Genomic DNA, 21,176 nt, shown 5'->3' with positions numbered 1-21,176 from the left:
ATTTGAAGCAGAGCCACAGTGTACCTTGGCTGAATGAGCAGGTTAAGCACTCACAGAGAAAAGGTACCGTTGCTACCTCCGGCCAGTAGGGGCATACGCAAATGATGACTACCACAGCTTTTGTGATTGAAAGGAATTTTCCTCCAGCTCACAATATCGAATGATGAGGAATGTAGCACAGCCAGTATGTGGTTCTAATCGAATCAACAGACGACGTGAACGTTCCCGACTGGAACTTTTGTCTGTTATTCAACGTTTCACATCCACAACCAGAATTTTGCGGGTCAGAAATTTGCCTACATATTGCACAGGGAAAAATTTGGCTGTGCTTTCTGGCTTTTTATGCCTACAATTTGTATTAAAGTTGTTTGAACTCAGGAAAGACAAGACTCTCTTTTCCGTTTGATCTGCATTTTGACACAACATACACAAACATGTAGACAGTTCCACTATCGGTTTCAGTTGAGAGTCGCTGCTCCCACAAGAACATCCAACAACAAGCAGACACGCGCTCACAAACACATACACACACATTAAAGCCATTTTAGGCTGGCTAATTGTGATACACTGTGAATATGGGATCCAGATGCCCTTCCCAAGTCAGTTTTCCAGTGTGGTTTTTTTTATCCCTGCCTAACCTCTGCGTCCAGATTCCCCCGACGGGCACCAGCCACTTGTGGTCGTCCGTCCCTGCCGAATTCTGATCTGATTACTCGCGTCCCTGTCCTCCATTAGTTTCTCGCCTTGGAGAGAAGTTCCCTCAGGGCCCACAGTGATATGATTGAGTGTTCCCATGCATAACTAACAGATGGAGGTGTACGTATAGATGTGTTTTCACTGGATGTCTTTCACTGTACTGTACATTCATGCATGCTTGAAACGATGCCCTGTGGATTTCAACTGAGGCATTTTGGCTTTTACTTCGACAGTATTTACTGTATCCAGGTACATTTTTGACTCTGCTGGATGGGGTTAATGGAAAGTAATGTGATTGTGTGGGTGCAACATTATAGTACTAATGAAATACTAGTACAACACAGAGACATACATTTTTGCTTTCTTCATTTCACATTCCTGCATAGTTTTAACATTTCCCTGCTTTAACACAACTGATTTCATTGCATCACTCAAAAGATAAGATATGATAGATCTTCATTGTTATTGCACAGTCACTCTTTTTTTTTTGTCTATATATTGTCCAGGTTGGCCAAAATCCACATCTCAAGAGTTTTGCAATTTGCAGCAGTATCTACAATTTTATTGTACATCTGTTTTCTCTTGTTTGACTGACTGCATGCTAAAGTCACTGTCTTCACCATCACTTTGTATTTGTGGAGGTTTCCGATGAAATTGTAAGGCTTTTGATTGACTTGCTAATTTTGGGAGTTAATCATCCTGCATCATAGCATACTGATGTCTTTTCACAACAAGTCAATTTGGTCTTTTATTGAGTGGCAATCTTGATGAAAAGACATACATAGAGGCTAAAACTACAACTACACATATTAAGAATTTGTCCCAACAATTTCTATTTAGGATAATTGGTAAAAATGAAAGGATCCCAAATGCCTAATAAGGAAAAGCCAAGTCATTTTAAACTATACCAGACTGTTGAGTTGGTGACCACACAAACAGGACGTCCGTCTTCGTGTATAACTCTGAATTATTCCTTTAAGTTAGCCTCGTTCAACTAGTAACAGGCTTCCATGATATCTCAGACTTCATTTGGGTTTAATGTTTGAAAAACATGATGTATCACTCCACCGTGTGAAGTGTGCCAGCCGGCTTTCACGTTGGCCCCCCGCCCACACGGTGGTGAGCGCCACTCCCCACCTGCATGCTTTACACTTACTCATTCCCTGTCAACACTTAGTGCCTAAAGGATTGCTTCGCTGAGCTTCCTGTGTACACACATGTTTATTAATATAGTGTAGCTGTGTGAAAGAAACATACTCCCTGTAAAAAGCGGTAGTTGTTGAGAGTGAGCTCCAAGGTGCCAGCGCTCCGGGGTGAGATGATTGGATGCATGTGGCCGCTGGTTGGGGCCGCGGCGGCTGCTGCCAGCCCTGTTGGCTCAGCTTCCACGCAAAGGAGGATATGAGCTTTTGTTTGATGGATTGATTTTCTGGACTTCGGGAAGTTTAACAGGTCGCTGTGATGAAAACTAATACATCTGAGGCCAGACAGAGGTTACATGTAGATCCTCCACTCATGACTCTATGTATCTCGTCGGATTACGAGGATTGCTTCGCAAGATTGTGAAAGCAGCTTGAAGCCAAACCGACTTGAATTATCTTGCACATGTCAACAAGTGCTGAAGCTAAAGATGTGAGCCAGCCCTTCATCTTGTGCTCAGGCGGGCGCTGTCAAGCTTTCATCCATCATGTTTTTGAGTAAATGACTGGAGAGTAGGAATTTGACAAATTGACGTTCAACATCTTTGCTTGTACGTGAGCCAATTGAAAATTAGGTAACGTACCTCTTCATATTCTAGTACAGTCTTTGGATTGTTGATGTTCTGTTAAACCTTATATTGAGCTTTGTGGATAATAAATTATCTTGCTCATTACAATAAAACGGTGCTCCAGTGGCTCACAGGTTTCTATTTCCTTTGAGTTTGTGGATCTTCTCAGCAGAGTTTCTCCCACAGTTCAATAACATGCATTTCAGGTTAATTGGTCACTGTGCTGCTTGTGTGTGTGGGTGAGTGTTGTTGTCTTTCTCTCTGTGTACCCACAGTCTTAGATCAAGCAGCGTTGGAGATGGATTGCAGTGAAAGAATATAGTTTGTTCGATACCAAACACAAATAAATGAAAGATAAAGTATGAACATAAGTTACAGAAAGTTTTAGACGTAAGTAAATATATATGGACATTGATTGAAAATAAAAAAATGTGCATGGCTTTGGTATTAGTTTTGCAATGCATAATAATAATATATTGCTGAATAATAAATTCAAAATCTGTAATGTCAGTAGTAAATATTCTAAAATGAGTCGAGCATTATTGGAGCTGTGTGACATCGTTTTGCACAGTTAAGTATTGAGGATAGATGAAAACATATAAAAGAAATGTCGCTGCCCACCACATGTAGGTCCTAATAATTGGCATTGCAGGAGGCACATGCGAAATATACCTCGGTGCCTGGATCATTTTATTGAATGCCATTCACCCTGTAATGTGACCCGAACTAAGTTACACTGTCAGATGTGAATGACAACATTCTTCATGTTGCTTGTGGGTTTGGCCCCAGTTCACTTTGAGCTTTTTATATTTCCCTGCAGACCTTTCCATATTTCTCCTCGGTTGTGTTTTGAAGGTAACAGGGGTTTCCTCTTTTCCTTTTTTCTTTTTTCATACCATGCATTCATTCAGGCCTGTGCAGGAGACAGTGGTCACGGTTTGGCTCAAACTAAGACGCTAGACATGTGTTGGGATAGAAAAAGAGCTTAATACTGCAGCAGTGGTCCACCATAAACTCGACAATATCATGCGTACAGGATGTTCTGTTACAAATCATTTCATGATGGAAGTTTGACAGAAGTTTACCCAGCATTAAGCAGCAGAAGATGTGAGGCTTACCATCAACGTGATACGTGTCATTTTCAATAAGGGGACATAGTACTTCTGCTTCAGGGCAACTGCAGTACTGCTCATCACAGCACATATAAAAGACCTGTTTGTATTGTTGATGAAATGTAATCTCTAAATATGCTGTATGTGGAAATAATCATTTCATCTCCTTTAGTCTGAAGAAAATAACCAAACAAAATCCTGCTCATTCATCAACCAACAGGGAGGTCACAGTCTCACACACACACATTCATACCTCAGAGCAATTTAGGAATATTAATAAACTTTAATGCAATGGAAATGGGCTTTGGGCTTTCAGAGAAAACTAGATTACACAGAAAAGTACATGAGTGAACATTCAAGAACATGCAAACTCCATATGAAAGCCCACAGGGCTTGGCAACAACAATATGTTTCCTTTTAAAGCAAATCTATTAAAAAAAAAAAAAAAAAGTAAGACAGTAGGTTTTTTCTAACGTGGCCTCCTGAAATACATCAGCAACCATAGTTGTAGTTGTGTTTTCATGTGCCAGTTTCATTTCTTTAAAGCTGCACATGCCTTCTTTTAAGAGCTGAAAGCTGTTGAACACACTCCCGAGGGGCAATCGTGTTCAACAAAGTAACTTGGTAATGCACAGCGAGCAAGTCTGATCAAACAGAAGCAGACTGATGAGCCTCGGCGCACCTGCTGGAGGGCTGCTTATGAAAAAGAGCCGCGAAAAGACGTGAAAAGTATACACAGCTGCTGATTAGAAGGCTTCCTCGGGGCGAGCCGAGACCACAAAGCTGCGGAGACGGTTGACAAATCGACACCCGCTGCAATTCTACTGTAGTACAGTTCGGTCCTTTGAAATCGTCTTTGCAGGAGAGCAGTTTAATAGACTCTATAAAAGACTGTGGGTGCACTCACTCAAACCTTTTTGGAAGAGCTCCAGTGGGGGTTGTCTCTCCAAGTGATGTGCAAATGATGGGCCATATAATGAGCAGGTGCACACTGAGGAGACAAATCATTTCCACATGCTTTATGAGCAGATGGAGGAGTGAAGTGAACAGTGTTTGGCTAAGATATCATCAAGTGTGTCGAGGCTATGGGGTTCCGTCTCCAGGTACAGCACAAATTCACCAGTAAATGATCCGGAGTGATGTAATTTTTATTATTTCTTGATTCATTTCTTTGCATCGTCTGCTAAAAGCCATCAGTTTAGGGTCTGGAAGGTGCATGGCATGAATGTCTTTGAATAGTGGGCACAAGACAAACTACCTGAGGAAAACAAAGACAAAGGAGACAAACGTCACATGTAAAAGCCCTGGAATCACACCGGGGGCTGTTCCTGCTGTGAGGCGAGTGTGCTTCACCACTACACTACTGTTTGGTCCAGCAATTTGAGAGTTTTGACTGTCAAATTAGTTTTAAAAGGAAGGCACTGAAATGATATGAACCTTTTTTTTCTTTTTTTTTAAGGTGAACTATATAAATTACTAATTTGATTGTAAACACTCAATGCGTCTGTTGAGAGATTGTGATTTTTAATTTGCAAGAAAAGTGAATCAAAACACTTGAAATTGAGGATGCACCATTTTGTATGGGAGTGAATCCGGCAGCTTTAAAGGAGAAACGTGTCTCACAAAGCAAGGCTGGAGACCATTGACTTATTTTAAAGAAACTCCTCCTGCTGGCTGGATCCATTCAATACCTGTGACACCATTTTCCATTTGTTCTGTCATAAATAAAAAACATACACGTATTTTGCTCTTCCACTGAAGTCGAACAAGGATATGAAGAAGTTCCATTGTGCCACTTTACTCATCGTGAAACAATCTAGAATTTTCTTATTTAAACGCCAATTGTAAAACACTGAGCCTTGTAATTTTCTGTGCCAAATGCATTTTGCAGGGCCAACCATAATATGTTCAGACTTGTGTGGAAAGCAGTAGCGAGAGTATTTCTTTGTTGCAGCCATTCATGTGTTTGCAGTACCAGCCTGTCAATAGCCTCTTATTGTCCAAAAGCAATTTCACACACACACACACACACAAAAAAAAGCTTTCACTGATTTCCTTTCGCTGCTTTCCATTTTGAGGAACATGCTGGAAACTTCCCTCCCTGGATTGCCGCTACGTCTTTATAAATGTTAAAAGTCAGTGTTCATTCCAATAAGTTTGTTTGTTATTGCCCCAGGGAACCACAATCGGAAACATTGTGTTCCTAACAGCGCACTTTGTGTTTACAAGTGTGTTGTGGCTCCTTGTATGGTTGGTCAAGTCAGCAGCGGGACCACCTCATTAGGTGTGTGTGTGTGTGTGTGTGTGTGTGTGTGTGTGTGTGTGTGTGTGTGTGTGTGTGTGTGTGTGTGTGTGTGTGTGTGTGTGTGTGTGTGTGTGTGTGTGTGTGTGTGTGTGTGTGTGCTTGTGTGTGTGTGTGTGTGTGTGTGCTTGTGTATGTGTATGTGTGTGTGTGCTTACTGAAGCAAGCATGATGACCTGATGTTTGAATGAATAGGATGTCGCTCGGTGCAAGTCGGCTTCACAGCTTCACAAACTGGTTACTAGCGTGGATTTGGCCCAGTGTTCGGTCCAGTTGGGAACGCATGCAGAAACATACATAAACAAAAGGCTACGGCTAGTTAACTAGGCATCAAAAGTAATATCCAAAGGCACGGAGTAGGCAGAAACCTGGCGAGAGGTCTCTTTCCCCCAGAGCAGTGTGGTTGAAATTGGCCGAGGAAGACTGCCCGGCTTCCTCCGGAGCATTTCAATTTTAAGCTCCATGTCTCTGCAAGTCTGCTATTCTGGGTCACTGGTCCATAGACTCTAAACACAGGTCTCATGCTAATGTCATTCATCTGTGGATTAGTGTCGGTGTACCTTCCTGCAAGTTTACTATCTTTGGAAACAAACCATTTTTGATTTGAGAATATATTTTTTTTTTAAAACCCAAAAAACCAGTATGATACAATGCGTAGAGCCACAATATTCAGACTGCCCCCTCGTGGCCACTAGCAGTATAGGCCAGATATCAAACCTTATCCAGGTTAGCAGATGGGATAGACAACCTTGAATACAAATGTAAACATTTTTCTAAACAGATATGGTTTTTCTACTTTCATGTCTTTTTGTTTAATTTAGATCCAAGTGTAAATAAACTGCTATTGTCCCTAATAAAACAGAACAGTTTGGTTCCACCAAATAAATCGTCTTTACAAATATATCATTGCTTTCATTCTATCAACACAAAAGTTCTCAGTATTATCTAATAGTCCAGATCCCCCTGTCCCTCCTGTCACCCCCTGGCATTACGACACCCAGCTATGAACTTAAGCTCTTCACATATTTCATCCTCATCGTAATTTATTTGCATGAAAACCGCCGTACACTTATTTTTTTTTCTGTAATAGCAAATAAAACCACTGATTGCCACATGCATTACGATCATCATGTAAGCAAAAATTATCTATTGGTTAGTTTTTACAAAGCATCAAACATTTAACATAATTATTGTGTTCGTATTATCAATCAGTTATATTATTGAAAGTGATTTACTGATTTCTGACTATATTTTAAAACTCAAATGTTAGCCCCCAAAGCCCAACACCCTTGACTTAATCTTTCATCTTTAACATTAGAAATGCACTTTGTAGACGTGAACCTGTTAGTCCCCAGCTTACAGTTGCACTTCACTACTCAAATGCCGTCACGTTTCCCCAGAGGCCACCCAGGAGCCGTGCCAACTGATTGACAGCCACTGCATTCAGAGCTGCCTCGCAATGACTGCTGTTTATAGAGACAAATAAGGTTTCCTCTTGTTTAGGCACATATTCACTGTGTTTTTGCCAATGCTCAGTGAGAGATTGCTGGATTCGATCGTCTGAGTAAACACGGACTTGATTTAGGTCTGTTTTATGTTTTAATGCGTGTTTGTATAAGCTCCGCTGTCTGCAGAACAAAAGGTACATTTTCCCAGCCTGTGACAGCAAAGTCTTATCCAAAACGTTAAAGAAAGTATATAAAGTTAGTTTAATCAAAACTCAGTTTGTTAATCTTCCAATTGTGTCATTTTGCTCTCCAAGGTCATGATGTTCAAGTCTTGATCAGCAGATCTGTTTGTTTCTCAGTGTATGTTTTTGGTCATTTTTGTTTTTAACTGTTCTATTTCCATGGACCACAGTTTTCTTCAGTTTCCTTTTCTCTCACTTTATGCTGTAACAAAGTAAACAATCTTTTTTTCTCTCTGTCTTGGTAGGGTCCTCCAGGTCCAAAAGGTGAAAAGGTGAGTAATCACATATTGTTATACCAAAACTGGTAATTTGTTATTGAAATTGATGTAGAAGTTGTTACGGTAATAAGGAATTTTACCTTATATTGCAAATAGTCACACACACAATCTAATTTGATCCAAAAAGCCTTTAAAAAAATTAAGCAAAAACCAAAATTTTCTGAACATAAAATGTCTTAAATGTTTAAAAACATTAAAATGTCTAAAAATAGCAAAAAAATTGCTAAAATAACATGAGAAAATGTGTAACATCCAAAATGGTGACATTTGCTATAAAATAATAAAATGGAAAAACCTTTCTTGAATCTTGAAATGAAATGAATTAGCAGTGAAATGGTAAAACAGCCCAAAAAAAATCTAAAAACAGACGTATAGCCTAAACTACAAGAAAAATGTAGAATAGCTAAAGAGTCAAAACAATTTGAATAGTTAAAATCCCTTTTTCCACTAAACACAGCTACAAAAACTGGTAAAAATTTACAAAATGTACCATTCTAAACTGTACTAATGAATCTTCAATGCAATAAGATATGTTTTTTTTTTATTTTTTTATGTTGAACTTTAAACTTGTTCACACTTCTAGATCACTTTCATTCAGTGGAAAGGTCTAAAAATTACTCATTTGGTCATGAAGGTTGGAGATATCTGGTTAACTATAACAAAGCTACTTATTAACAGAAATATTAGAACATGTGCTGTTTACAATATTGGACTTTAATAATAAATGATCAACTCAAACAAACCGAAATTATGCAAATTGAACTTCAGTCAGTTTTTAGTTTTCTATTACAGATCATAGCAATACAACTATGTGCAGAGTATTTAAACATCCCAACTATGAGAGACCATTAAAAATGACTCACAAGCAACTTTTAATATTATTTTTCAAGTACTTATTTTTAGGCGCTTGTCCAACACGAATGATAATAGATGTGAACGTGGTCGAATGAGTCATAGGATTACATAACTATTCTTTTACTAAGAACAACATTTAAAAGAAACCAAATTATACGGTTTATAGCATTATATAAAACAATACCATGATATATGTTCCTGTCCAATATTTGCAAGGCAAATGTACAGTTCAGTTAAATAATCCACTTGATATTTCTGGTCAGATTAGAAATAACAGAAAGAAATTGAGACAAAATCAGCCCAGCCAGCTGTATTGATGTTTTCAATTTGAGTGCCAAGCTAATCTACTACTGGTCATATCTTCACTTGTAAAAGTGAATTTTCAGTCTTTAATTTCCTGCCCACATTACATGTTAGCAGGTCAAGACGATAAAAAAGCTTTGTTTGATCCTCTGCCACAGTTCATTTGTCTATAAAAAGCGCCACTTGCCAGCTGCAGCTTCAGTTCTCATCCAAGCCGTTGCGACCCCCTAAATCCTGAATATTTAAATGCTTCTGCTGCTCACCAATCCGCAGCAACTTGAACGTTGAACACCAAAAGCCAGAGCCTGCAGCTAAACCCCCTTAAATGCCTCACTGAGCATTCCTTCATAAAACAGCAGCGAAGCATACAAAAATCACCACTCGGTCACAAAATGTGCCCCCGTGGATTCAGACCCCAGTTGATAAAGCCCCCCCCCCCCCTGACTTCACTTAATGTGGAAACAGGTGGCTGCTATGAGGCTTCAGAGTGCAAATAACCAAAGTACTGCAGCGGAGCATTAGGATGTTAATAGGCCATCGATGAATGACTAAAGCTTGTGTAGTAGCAAATATGTGAAAGATTAATGTGCCATAGCGTGAGAGGGCTAACCAGCGCTACGTCAGATGCAGAGAAACACATGATTACGGTTGTCATCAACGTCAAGTTGCACACTTGAGCAACTGGAGATTTCTTGTAATGTGGAGGGTTTAACGGTGTTAGCTGTAGTCGCTGGCCACTGTCATGAAGCAACAGTTCTTCTTCCAAGTTGCCCATGAAAACAGGAGATTCATCTGGGTAAGGATGAATTACCCCAGCCGATCTGGATCTATTATGATAATCACAATCCCCAAGATTGCATTCATGTTCATGCCTCTCATGTGAACCACTTCATCTGCACTTTGATAAAAAATGAAAAACAACTGTGTGCATTCTCCCCACCCAAGACGAATATAACGCACATCATCAGTGTGGCTACTTGCAACTGTTCTCCCATTAAATCCTAGGTTTGGACCAAGAGCTCAAACGAGAAATTACAGAAATTCCACGAGCTGTTTTATTAGAAATTGCTCAGGCATGACATTAAAATTTGTTTGAGCTGAATTCCCATCCATGTGTGATGAGCTGTCCGGCTCATTTTACTGCTGCGGCTGAATTGTAAGTCGGCCAGCGGGAGAGCGAGGTGCATCATGTGAGATGGTTTGAGGACGCTCACTTCCCCGATTCTGGGTAGATTGAGGTTCTAATTCACTGTCACACTCTCTGGTCGTCACTTATTTCAGACAGGAGTGCAGTTCTGTTTTGAGTTCACTCTAATGTGATAAACCCACAGTGTTCGCCGTGCAGGTCGATCCGAAACCAAATGTTTTCTCGGTCGGGTTTGCGCTCCGTCCACAGACATCTACCTCCACAAAAGGCAGAGAGCCAAAGATCTCTGGGGCATAAAATCTGGCCCGGCAGTGCAGCCTCCCCACATTCAGTCACCCCCCCCCCTCACCAAACCCACCAAACCTCACACCGCTGCTCTCCTTCTTTCTTTCATACCCAATTCACGTCAGGCTATGTTATCTTAAGTGATTTCACATCTGACCAGAGAGAATAGCTGAGGGTTCCTGCTTTATTTATTTATTTTATCAGAACGTTCTGAATTACGCTTCAGTGAATTTGGTGTGAGTCTCGGCTTATTATTAGCACTATGCTTGTGTACGTGTGTGTGCATGTGCGTGTGTGTTCAGGTTTGTGTTTGACCCGTACATCTGAAGACATTCTTTTCTTTGCCTTCCGCAGGGGGATCAAGGCGACCAGGGACCACGGGTATGTGGTTTTACTCTGACTTCTTCTGATTAGCCAATGTGTTGTGTGTGTGCATGCGTGCGTGCGTTCGAGCATGTGTGTGTGTGTTTGTGTGTGTGTGTGTGTGCCTGTGAGTGTCTCCCCCTGCAGAATTGTGGGCAAAAGGTTTGAGATGCATGAAATTCTTGGGATAGTGTTCTTCCATTGTGGCCAAAAACAACAAGCATTTCAGTATTTCTTCATCAAGAATGGGAAAGCAGACATGGGACACACTTTGTAATGCATGAGGACTCTTCTGGGTGCGAAAGCCTTTTCTTTTTTTTTTTTTTACCTCTTTGTCTGTGAATTGAACATAAAATAGAAGCTCACCAGCAGACGAGCTCTGCACAGTCTCGACAATAATTAAGAGCCAACCAGCTCCCTCTATAATTACTTGTGATTCACTTCAATTCTCACCGTGTCGCGTCGTGTTCAGAACTTTAATCATTTCCAGCTCCGTAGTTTGACATTTCTGTAAAAGTGCAGCTTCTAAATGATGCTAATGTGAGTGCCTTTCTGTGCTTGACAGACTCAGAAATGAATTACTCCATCTCCACTTAGCAGTTCGCGCAGCGCTCGTTTCTTTTTTCTGGAATAATGGTTAAAGAAATGAGCGCTCTTTGAAAACCAGACTGCACAGGTTTGTTTAAAGTAGACTGCATTAACCGGAGGGGTCATGCATACGCGCGGCTTTTGCTTCCATTGTCTCTGATGCTGTAGATCGTATGGAGTCAAAGTCCATGCCTGGAGTTGATTTCTCGAGAGCACAAAGGGGCAGAAGAACAGAGTTCGTCTTGTCACCAGAATATCCTGCCAGCTCGACACCCAGACATCAGGAGTTTGACAATTAACTTTGCGAGCGCTCTCCTCCAGACTGGCTGTGCATGTCGGAGCGCCACTTATGATTTGAAAGTCAATACAAACGACCTTTTCTGTGAAATTTGATTAACGGTCTCAAAGTGATCCGTCGACTGTTTCACTTAGGTTTGCCTCAGATTACAGCCGAGCTCACAGATTGTTTCCGCCCAAGCGTTTTTAGTTTTTCTTTCCCCTTTTTCAACCAAATCCACAAACACATTTTCAATTTTTATACCCTTTGTTAATTTTTAATGATTTCAAAAGTATTTTGTAATCTTCACAGCAGCAGGAGCCGCGCTGGCCAAAGAAGCAGAAAGGAAATAGCTTCGGTTGAGTAAACCATCCCCACTTGGATTGAGTTTCTTTGGGTTTTGCTCCTAATTTGTACCCTTTTAACCCAGGAAACGGAGTCATCTGTCTCTATCAGTGAAATGATTTATACTTATGAAACAGCTTTATGGCTGACAGAGATTTAACAGGCTCTCGCCAGCTCATATTTGTCTCGTAGAAATAAATAAACAAGCTGCTTCAAGACAGAGTTTCATTAACTTCCAATTACACCACAATTGTTCACTAACAACTAGGAATTAACAGTGTCACAGTTAAATATGAAGGACTTCGGCAGCACGAGGGTGGTCTGGGGCACCACCAAATTGCATTACCTTCCCAGAGCAGCATATTGACTTTGCACGTTATATTAATAGGCAAAATGCGGCGTAACGGTATTAGAAAGGTTTCCTAAATAAATGAAGGCAGAACAGGACAAGTGCTGCGTGACCTTGACTCTATTTGGCTCTAATTTCATGCTCGGTATTGACCGTGTGCAGGCAGGTGATTGAACCCATATGGAGGTATATGTAAACAACAGAGCTTGTCAGTAGTGTGTCCTGTATGCACCACTATCTGACAGGTTTCATCAGGTTGAGACTGTTTTCAATTTTTAAATAATGTCAAGGGCAGGCAGGTATTTTGTTTGGAGGTAAATTTAGACTTCTTACAACCTGAAAGAGTCTTAAGAATTGCTGCATTGTTGGCAAAACTTCCCTTTCTTTGCCAGTTTTCCCACATGTCACAGTTCAGCCATTTGCCTGCCCTGAAGGTCACAGGTCACGTCCAAACATCAAAGGTTAACCAAGCAGCCAATAATAAATTGGTCACTTTTGACAAACAAATGCACGGCCACCACTGGAGGTCCAATTGAGGGTTATAATTACCATGAGTTACAAGCCATGAGTATCTCGAAGGACGGTGTGTGGTCCTTTTGAGGAATGGCGCAAACTACAGCTGTCAAGCAAAGGTTAGAGGATTCCTGGGCTAGATGCAGTTAAGATTCTTGAGATTGCCTTTAAAAAAAAGAAAAAAAAATACCCACCATTGTTTGTAGAGTGCTTTGCTTCTCACAGCTTGGGATTTGACAAATTTGCAATGTTCTTCCAAAATAAAGAGGTTGTGATTATGTAATTTCCAGGATTTAAATTTTCAGTCCTGCACAAAAAATTATTTTGCAGTCTTTTTTTTTTTTGATGCATTAAATCAAAGGCCTTTGAGTGAATTTTCACTTGAGATAAATTGGAGGTATTAGGTCGTTGCCAAATTTAAGGCTTCAAACAAATGCATTTTTCCACATTTAGATATATGAAAGCCATCTGTGTGCAGAAGTGGTGATCCACTCCACGTATCGATATTCAGAAAATGCCGCAGCCTGCGGTTGCTTGACTCTTGTGTGTTTGGTGTGGTGGAGGAGATGCTGGATCTGCCCAGTTTCCCTCGGACGGCTGCCGCTGATTGTCCTCATATCTGGCTTTTTGTTTACTACAGATGCAGTCATCGTGCTGCAGGCCAATACATAGCAATAGAGCTCCTCGCCGAATAACCAACATCCGTTATGGAGGAGAAAAGCAAAACAAAGCAATCTGTCGATGGTTAGGATGCTCTGTCAACCGCCGTGTCATTATCGTCCTCGCACATAGACACCAGTGTGGAGGCCGTGCCTGGCGAACACTAACCCACACCTTGTCAAACTTTTCTCATCCCCCCCCCTCATCTCCGACAGAGAGAGATCAAATCGCTGTTATTTTGTCAGACAAGTTTATTTTTTTTTTCCTCTTCTCAAGCACACTTTGGTCTGTGAGTTCTCCGACATGGCTACAGCTTCTCTCCAGTGTCTCAAAATGATCGTCAAAGCACAAAATGACAAGAAAAACCAAGAAAGAAAGTCACATGTGCCAACCCGCACTACACCACATTTCATGCGTGGGACTTTTTTTTTTTTTTTTTGTCTTTACCACAATCATAATTTATTTTTTTTATTTTTTATTTTTTTGTCTTCTTTGTCCTCTCAATGTTTGAGGTTGTAAATAATTTGAGAGATACTTGTGCTTCGGTCACAGTTACACACAGCATGACTATTGTCTTCAGTGTAAGAGGATCCGATGCTCTGTTCTGCTCCAGGCCTGAATTAAATCTGCCTGCCTCAAAAGCCATATTCTTAATGAGCCATGCTTTTTGAATTATCTTTGGAAAACCAGAGGGACGGCACCAAAGCCATGTTTGGATAGACCAGATTTTATCTTAAGCTTGGAGATGAAGATTAAGCTCTGACAGAGCATGTTTTATGCCAGCTTGCCAGTCTTGGGGAAATACTTTCACTGGTTCTTTCGGGTGGGTTATTCATGGCGCCGGACAAACGCCAACCTTTATTTGATGCTCTTTATTTTTACACGCCACAACCCCTTTGTTACCATCAACCTCAAGTTTCAAGGCTGTGACTCCAGACAATGGTAGACAAAGGACAGCTATATATTTTCTATTATTAAACATAACATTACATTGAGTTTTTCATTGTTTCTCTGTAAAGTTACAATGTAAAATTGGCCTCATATATCTTCCTTAATAAGTACACTGTCCCATAGCGCCATAATCCAGCCTTCACAAAAAACTGGTGAACTGTGGAGACAAGTAAATAAAACAGTGCCACATCTCATTGTAGAGTTATTTCTAAATGTTATAAGTACAATCAGGATAAATATAAAATAAGATTATTTCACTCAAACACAACCATGCGTGGCTTTGTAGGTTTTCCACTTGTTTTGTATTTCCAAGCGTATGTTTCGAGTTTGAGCCTTACAAGAACAGACATTTTTTTTGTAGGTTGAATAGGAACCGATATGTTTGGCAAACACTATTTTGGGTAACACTGGCTGGGTTTGCTTACTTTATTTCTAATATTTGATAGCAAACAAGATCAGGCTTCAAGATGTGTGGAAATCCTGCACCGTGAGTGTGGTGGTCAACAACTGTTAAGTGGCCTTTTTCGGGGTACTTTTACAATGTCACTGAGTATATTTCACTGCATGCAATCTCCTTTCATGCTTTTAAAATCATAAGTCTCTAATAGGTACAGCGGTGATTTGAATTAATGTTCAGGCCTTTTGATCTGCATCTTTGCTGGCAACATTTGTCTTTTAACAGAGAAAAGTCTTGCTTTATGTCTGCATTTGTTTACAAATCAATCTGCAATAATGTGATTTTTGTATTCTTCATTGTCTGTCTGTGCTTTGAAAGTACACTTCCAATTCCAGCTAATGACAAAGCAATCAAACACTGAATTGTTTTTTTGACAAAAACACTTTGTACTTTCACTGAAGTGTTTTCCAACAATATATTTACTTAGAATTGACTGCAATTAAAGATTTCTATAATCTATTGTACTTGAATACAGATCTGTAGTTCTTTGTTTTGCTGTTAAACATTAAGAAACAGAACTGAAAAGCTGGACCTTTGGAATGAACATAACCGTTTTGAACCAGATTATCAAGCATGCGCCCAGTTCAGGTGTAGTAACAGTCTAGCTAAACCTTGAATGGAAAAAAACTCGGCCTGTTTGCCGTGCTTCGTGCATTCTGCCACAATCCAATGATTGCAATTGAGGGACGAGTTCAGCAAATGTCAATTAATGTTCCAGTGGACAGTTTTATGTCATTGTGACTATAAAACCCTCGTTGCAGTCAAAGACGTCATTAGATTATATAGTCATGCAAGGAAGGGAAAATGAATAAAACATGACTCTGGACAACATCCTCCTCCAATAATAAGACATAGCAGTGCGTTTGTTTGACTATAACACTCCAAAACCATGTTGGGATGTCAAAATGTCAACGTTTTTTGGATTGTTATGAAAGTTACATTACAGCTGTAAACCATTCATCCTTTAGTTTTCTCAATGCTTTCTTCTTTTATTCAATTTTCATCATTGGATCACATCTGTCATAAAGTGCGCTGACAAGGGAATTGGAAACCATTTTCCCGAATTTCCATCGCGCGTCTCAATCTTTTGATGTTGCCCAAGACCCATAGAACAATATGGGCTCTCAGTTTACCAGCGTGCCACAGCTCCGACTGTATTGTCTGATAATCATCTTGAATGCTCGGCCTGTGTCACTGGAAGAAAACAAGAGGAGTTGGTTACTTAACTCTGACAGACTAGTTTACACACGATAGTTCAAGTACCATCGTACATATGGTTTGTTGGATTAATAACATTAAATTTGTAAGAAAAAAAATAATCAACATCGGAGCATTCCACATAAAATGGAGCTCATTTCAAACCTTAGTTGAGTAACGACTAGGATGCTTATCTTCTTCTTCCTTTATTAATTTTTTGTCTACAGTGTTTGAGTGTCATGTGTGTGTTGTGCGACGTTCTGCTGTGTGTCCCTTCAGGGATTGCCTGGTCTCCCTACGCTGGCTGCTTTGCACAGCAATCAGATCCTGACTGTCAAGGTTTGTCGGTGGTGCTGCTGTCCTGCTGCTCAGTCCGACCTCATTGCAAGCACACACTGGAAGTAAATGAATCGCTGCCCCCCCCCCTTTTTTTTTTTCACAAAGCCCGATGATCGAGTGTGCATAGGAAAACCCCCATCTAATTAATCACAGCCACTCAATCGTTATCCTCTCCTCTGCTACCAGCCTCTCACTCAAGAGATTTTTGTTCCATTCTACATGCCAGAAAGCAAAAGGTGGCCTTTTTACAACCTAGTAATACGCAGCTGGCTGGAACAAGAATCAGCGTCCTGAAACCAAGACACGGTCTGGCTCGTGTCCATTGATGCTGGAGTGAATGGAAGGAACTCAACAAGGGATAGACAGTGATGAACCAAAGTGGCAAAATGTTTTTCAGAGCTCATGCCCATGGTTCACCACAAATCCCTCAATCCACCAATTTTGGCCTTCAGGATTGTTTCAGCGATGGATAAAACCACTTAATACCAATGGACACAAGCAGAATAATGCCTGCATTGAAAGAAAGGAGGGTAGGAATCGACCTCAACTAAGGAGGTCAACCGCTGGTTTCAGTGTGTGCGGCTCCTACGGTCTGACTGAGCAGCAGGCACAATGATGATGATGGCAGCACTTTCACAGAGGAGGAATTCCCACTTTTCCAGGGGACTCTGAAACCGCCGTGGTGCACTAACACCCCAAAGGTGGTAATCATGGCCCATGAATTCAAAAATAAATACTCAGACTTCCGAAGAAAACCACCCCGATGCTGGATAAGTGTGGATTTCTCTCCCCCCCCCTCCCACTTCCCTTATCTGTGAAGGTGCTGAACCGGGGTTCATGAACAAGGGTCTTTCTAACAAATTCTGTTTCTTTTTGCATTTGCTTTTCTTCCTCCTCCTCCTCCTCCTTCTTCTGGGACTTCATCCTTCTCCAATCTTCTCTCACCTCTGACCTACGACCTCTTGACTTCACACACCTGCTCAGATGGTCTTCCCTAAGATCAATCATGGCTTTCTTTCCGCTGACCAGCAGCTCATAAAGCGACGGCTCATTAAGGTAGTGGGTGTGTCTTCTCTTGTCTCTCTCTCTGTGTTCGCCATGCCCAGTCTGACCCAATCACTTCTCTCTGGCCAGTTTGCATGCAAGCCTTTAGACAGTCCTGTCACAAACACTCTTATGCGCCTGTTGTTGAAAAAATATGATGTTTCATTAAGGTAACATGAATTACTGTCCTGGCAATATTGAAAAGACTTTCCCCACAAGCAGGATTGTTAAATAGTTTCTTTGAAAATTTTAATATTACAAGATAATAACAGACCACACATTTTTGGGTGTATTTTCTCAGATTGTTAATCTGTTCTCTCAGTTAGTACCTCGTATATAGTTCTTGTCCAATGCAATGAGGATTGCATGCACTTCACCAAAATATTATTTCAGCTATAGATCTTTGCATTACATGTCTCCATTGTTGAACTCTTCTCCACGTTATTAATAAAGGCTAATCATAGCCACCCACAAGATCATTTTACTGCTCTCTCTTCATTATCGTTTAACTGTAGTGGCTCCAGTCTTAGTCAGTCAGATCCAACAATATCACATTGTAATGATCCTGAATTGCGGCCATTTCGCCACACAGGGAGATCAGGGGCAAGCCGGACCACCCGGGCCACCAGGGCCGCCGGGCCCTCCCGGACCGAGAGGGCCTCCTGGTGACACCGGCAAGGATGGACCCAGAGGTGTGCCTGGTCTGCCTGTGAGTAATGACTTTCTCTTTACAACCAAGAAAGGTTGAAGTTAAAACCGAAAAGAACGTTTTCATTTGTAGTCTTCGTTCTCTGAGACAGTGGATAACCTGAATTCTATGGATGCCGTTTTATTTCCAGTGAGTGTAAAACAAGTTCATCTCTGTTTGGACTCACAGTCAATTTGATTTTGACTTGTTGCTGGGAGGATTGATTCCAATAAAAACCTTTCTAATGAGGACTACAGAGGCCAAATTGCAGTGACTTGCCCTAATAGTCTGTAGCTAAACATGAATCAGCCCCCAAGAGAATGTTTTACTGTCTAGATTTACATTTAGTTGTATTTTTTTTCATTATAATATAACATTTTCCATGTCTCAAAGCATGTCATTGGCATCATTGTAATTTATGTGAACTCTGCCTGTGAGTGAAAGGAGAAACAGAAAAGGCCCATCAATTATGTTTAGCCATTAAACCTTCTGAAGCTTTCATCTGATCTTTATTGCGTTGGCAGAGATCAGAATGGGAGTGCAAAAATATCAAATGTTGTTTATCTGGTTCTTTCCGGGTTTCAGATGATTATCGTTTCCAGTTTTTCCAGTTAGAGCCGCAATAATTGTTACCGCTTTCCTCGAAAGTAGACGTCTCATGTGTAGGTGGTTGTATTTTTTCCTTGTGATTTATTTCCCCTGTCATGATTCACTCCGGGGGAATGAGACCTGAATTGTTCTCTAAATGCCACAGAGAGGTAAAGATAGAGTAATGTTGGAAATCTGCCTCGGGGAGTCTGGACATATGTCTTATTGCTAAACCAAAAACAGCATGAACATCCAGGAGGCAGACTTGGATTAAAAGCACAGACTTTTGGACGGAGACAGTTGAGGATACAGGTGCATGATAAATACCTCCCAGCCAACTGGGTAGATGAGCTTGACAACTCTGGGCTCATCCTGCAAACCTGGCATCAATGCACCACCAAAAGAAAAGGGGGGAAAAAATGGAGGAAGCCACACATTATGTGCAAAGTCCTCTATTATATCTAGAATGAATATATTGGTGATGATTCATTTTGATTTTTTTTTAATAGGGTGATTCTGGACAGCCTGGAGAAACGGGACTAATGGTAAGAACAAACCTTTTAAAACTATATTTGTGTCATGATTGGGCATTGAGTAAAACATATCTAAAATATAAATTACACAGGGATACAGGTACCAGTTTGTTTCAAATCAGGTATTCTGAGAAGGACATAAAGCAGACCTGGGTATTGTACAGACAAGGGATACATTTGTGGTGTCACTGAGAAAGCATGAATTAAATGTTTTGTGTACTGCCTCAATTTGGAAAAAATTTGGACATTTAGGTGCTTATTTACTGATTTATTGAGTTTATGGACAACAAACTGCTGTGTGATAATTTAAATATAATGTCTCAGCCAATGCAGAACAGGAACAATCATTTATAAACACCACCTGACATGTTGTTTTTTTTATTATGAAATTAAAAAATACAATTAATTTAAGCGGAATTGAGTTTGGCCTTTGGTTTGCTTCTCAACCACAGTCTTTGTTTCTCATTTTGGAAAAAAAACATGAATTCCTTACTCATTACCTAAAGGACGAGTGCATACGATTTGGGGTTTTCTTTGTTGTGGCCGCTGTTGGCTGCAACTTAACCTCCTCAAACCAACACAACCTCTCCATTAATTCAAATTAATAAGAAGGGATGAAGGGAGAAGGATGACCACTGACATCTATCTTCATAAAAGTATAAAAGTAAAGCTACCACCTGCAGCTGGTTAACTAAGCAAAGACAGGAGAAATGGTAAGAGAGTGATGTATTGTAGAGTAGAATAGAAAATACTTTATTAATCCCAGAGGGAAATGTTTTTAAAGGTAACAAAACCCATCTGTCCGCACCATTTAACCTCACCACTCTTGTTTAATCAATACACAAACTAATGTGAACAGAAATAACTGCTGTGCCACAATTTCATGAATAATGACAGTGAAGGAAAGATGGAAATTGTTTTGCTTAGCTAAGTTATTGATTTAGCCATTATGCCTTCATCGTGTTATTTATATGCATGGAGTTACTATGTGACAGTGTACAAGATCATATTATAATTGCATTCTACATTATTACAGCTTTCAAATCTTGTTCTGTTGTAATTTAACAGATGCTCACAATGTGTCATTATTAATAACAACTTTATCAATAAACAGTATTTGTGAATACAATAACACATTTGATGATGACCTGCCAAACTGCTTGTTTTCTGCTATGAACCCCATGCACGGCACGACAGGCTGTTCCACTTCACAGCAACTGGATATAGCTTGCGGTGTTCAGAAAAATGAAGCATTTGATTAAACTCCCCTCGTAAAAGCTAAATTGAATAGGTCAAGCCGAATTCCAGAGGAAGCAAAGATGGAAAACGTGACACAAACACACACACGGTGATGTCAGATCTCTCACACGAGCATGATGGGAGACAGTGGAGCCGACAGAAGAGGTGCAAGCACTTCAATCCCCTTAGATCTTTTCCAGGAAGTGAAAAAATATGGTAGATTTTGGAGGAAATGGACAGAGAAATAAATTAAGGTTTCAGTTTCATTTATACGGTGCAAATTATGACACGAGGGAAGTGAAAACTCTTGAAAAGTTCTTTCTGCAAAACTCATTTTATTTCGGCAAATACTGTGTATTCACTGGGTTCACGTGTTAAATTAACAGTGTCACAAATGTAAAACGACTCTGTCCCAGGTGTGCTCCCATAAGTCTGCGGTTCTTATGAGGCCACTCAAGACGGCAGCTGGAGTACTTCTATCAGAAGATGAATGGTGAATCCCATTCAGAATGAGCTCAGAGATCTCATGCAGAGCTTTTAATAATAAATTAAGCTCGGCTCACTGTAACACTCGAAATGAGGAGTACTACTTCACGACTGTATACACAG

General features: G+C 40.4%; 1 protein-coding gene across 4 annotated transcripts in view; it reads left to right on the top strand.

Moving 5' to 3' along the window:
* The window catches only part of col25a1 (collagen type XXV alpha 1 chain), a gene marked incomplete at its 5' end in the record, with an annotated part of 146,864 nt that overhangs the window by 88,842 nt on the left and 36,846 nt on the right, over nt 1-21,176 (top strand). For 3 of the 4 annotated variants that reach the window (XM_080518946.1, XM_080518945.1, XM_080518947.1), the window contains 5 exons: nt 7,820-7,840; nt 10,791-10,817; nt 17,460-17,531; nt 18,112-18,228; nt 19,305-19,340. In XM_080518946.1, coding sequence (XP_080375072.1) covers nt 17,460-17,531; nt 18,112-18,228; nt 19,305-19,340 — 225 coding nt within the window. Of the gene's footprint in view, nt 1-7,813; nt 7,841-10,790; nt 10,818-16,415; nt 16,476-17,459; nt 17,532-18,111; nt 18,229-19,304; nt 19,341-21,176 lie in introns of those variants that run through there. The other variant, XM_080518948.1, reaches the window with a different exon arrangement.

Source organism: Blennius ocellaris (assembly GCF_963422515.1).
Source record: "Blennius ocellaris genome assembly, chromosome: 23".
Taxonomy (NCBI): Eukaryota; Metazoa; Chordata; class Actinopteri; order Blenniiformes; family Blenniidae; genus Blennius; species Blennius ocellaris.
This window is presented reverse-complemented; position numbering and strand designations above follow the sequence as displayed.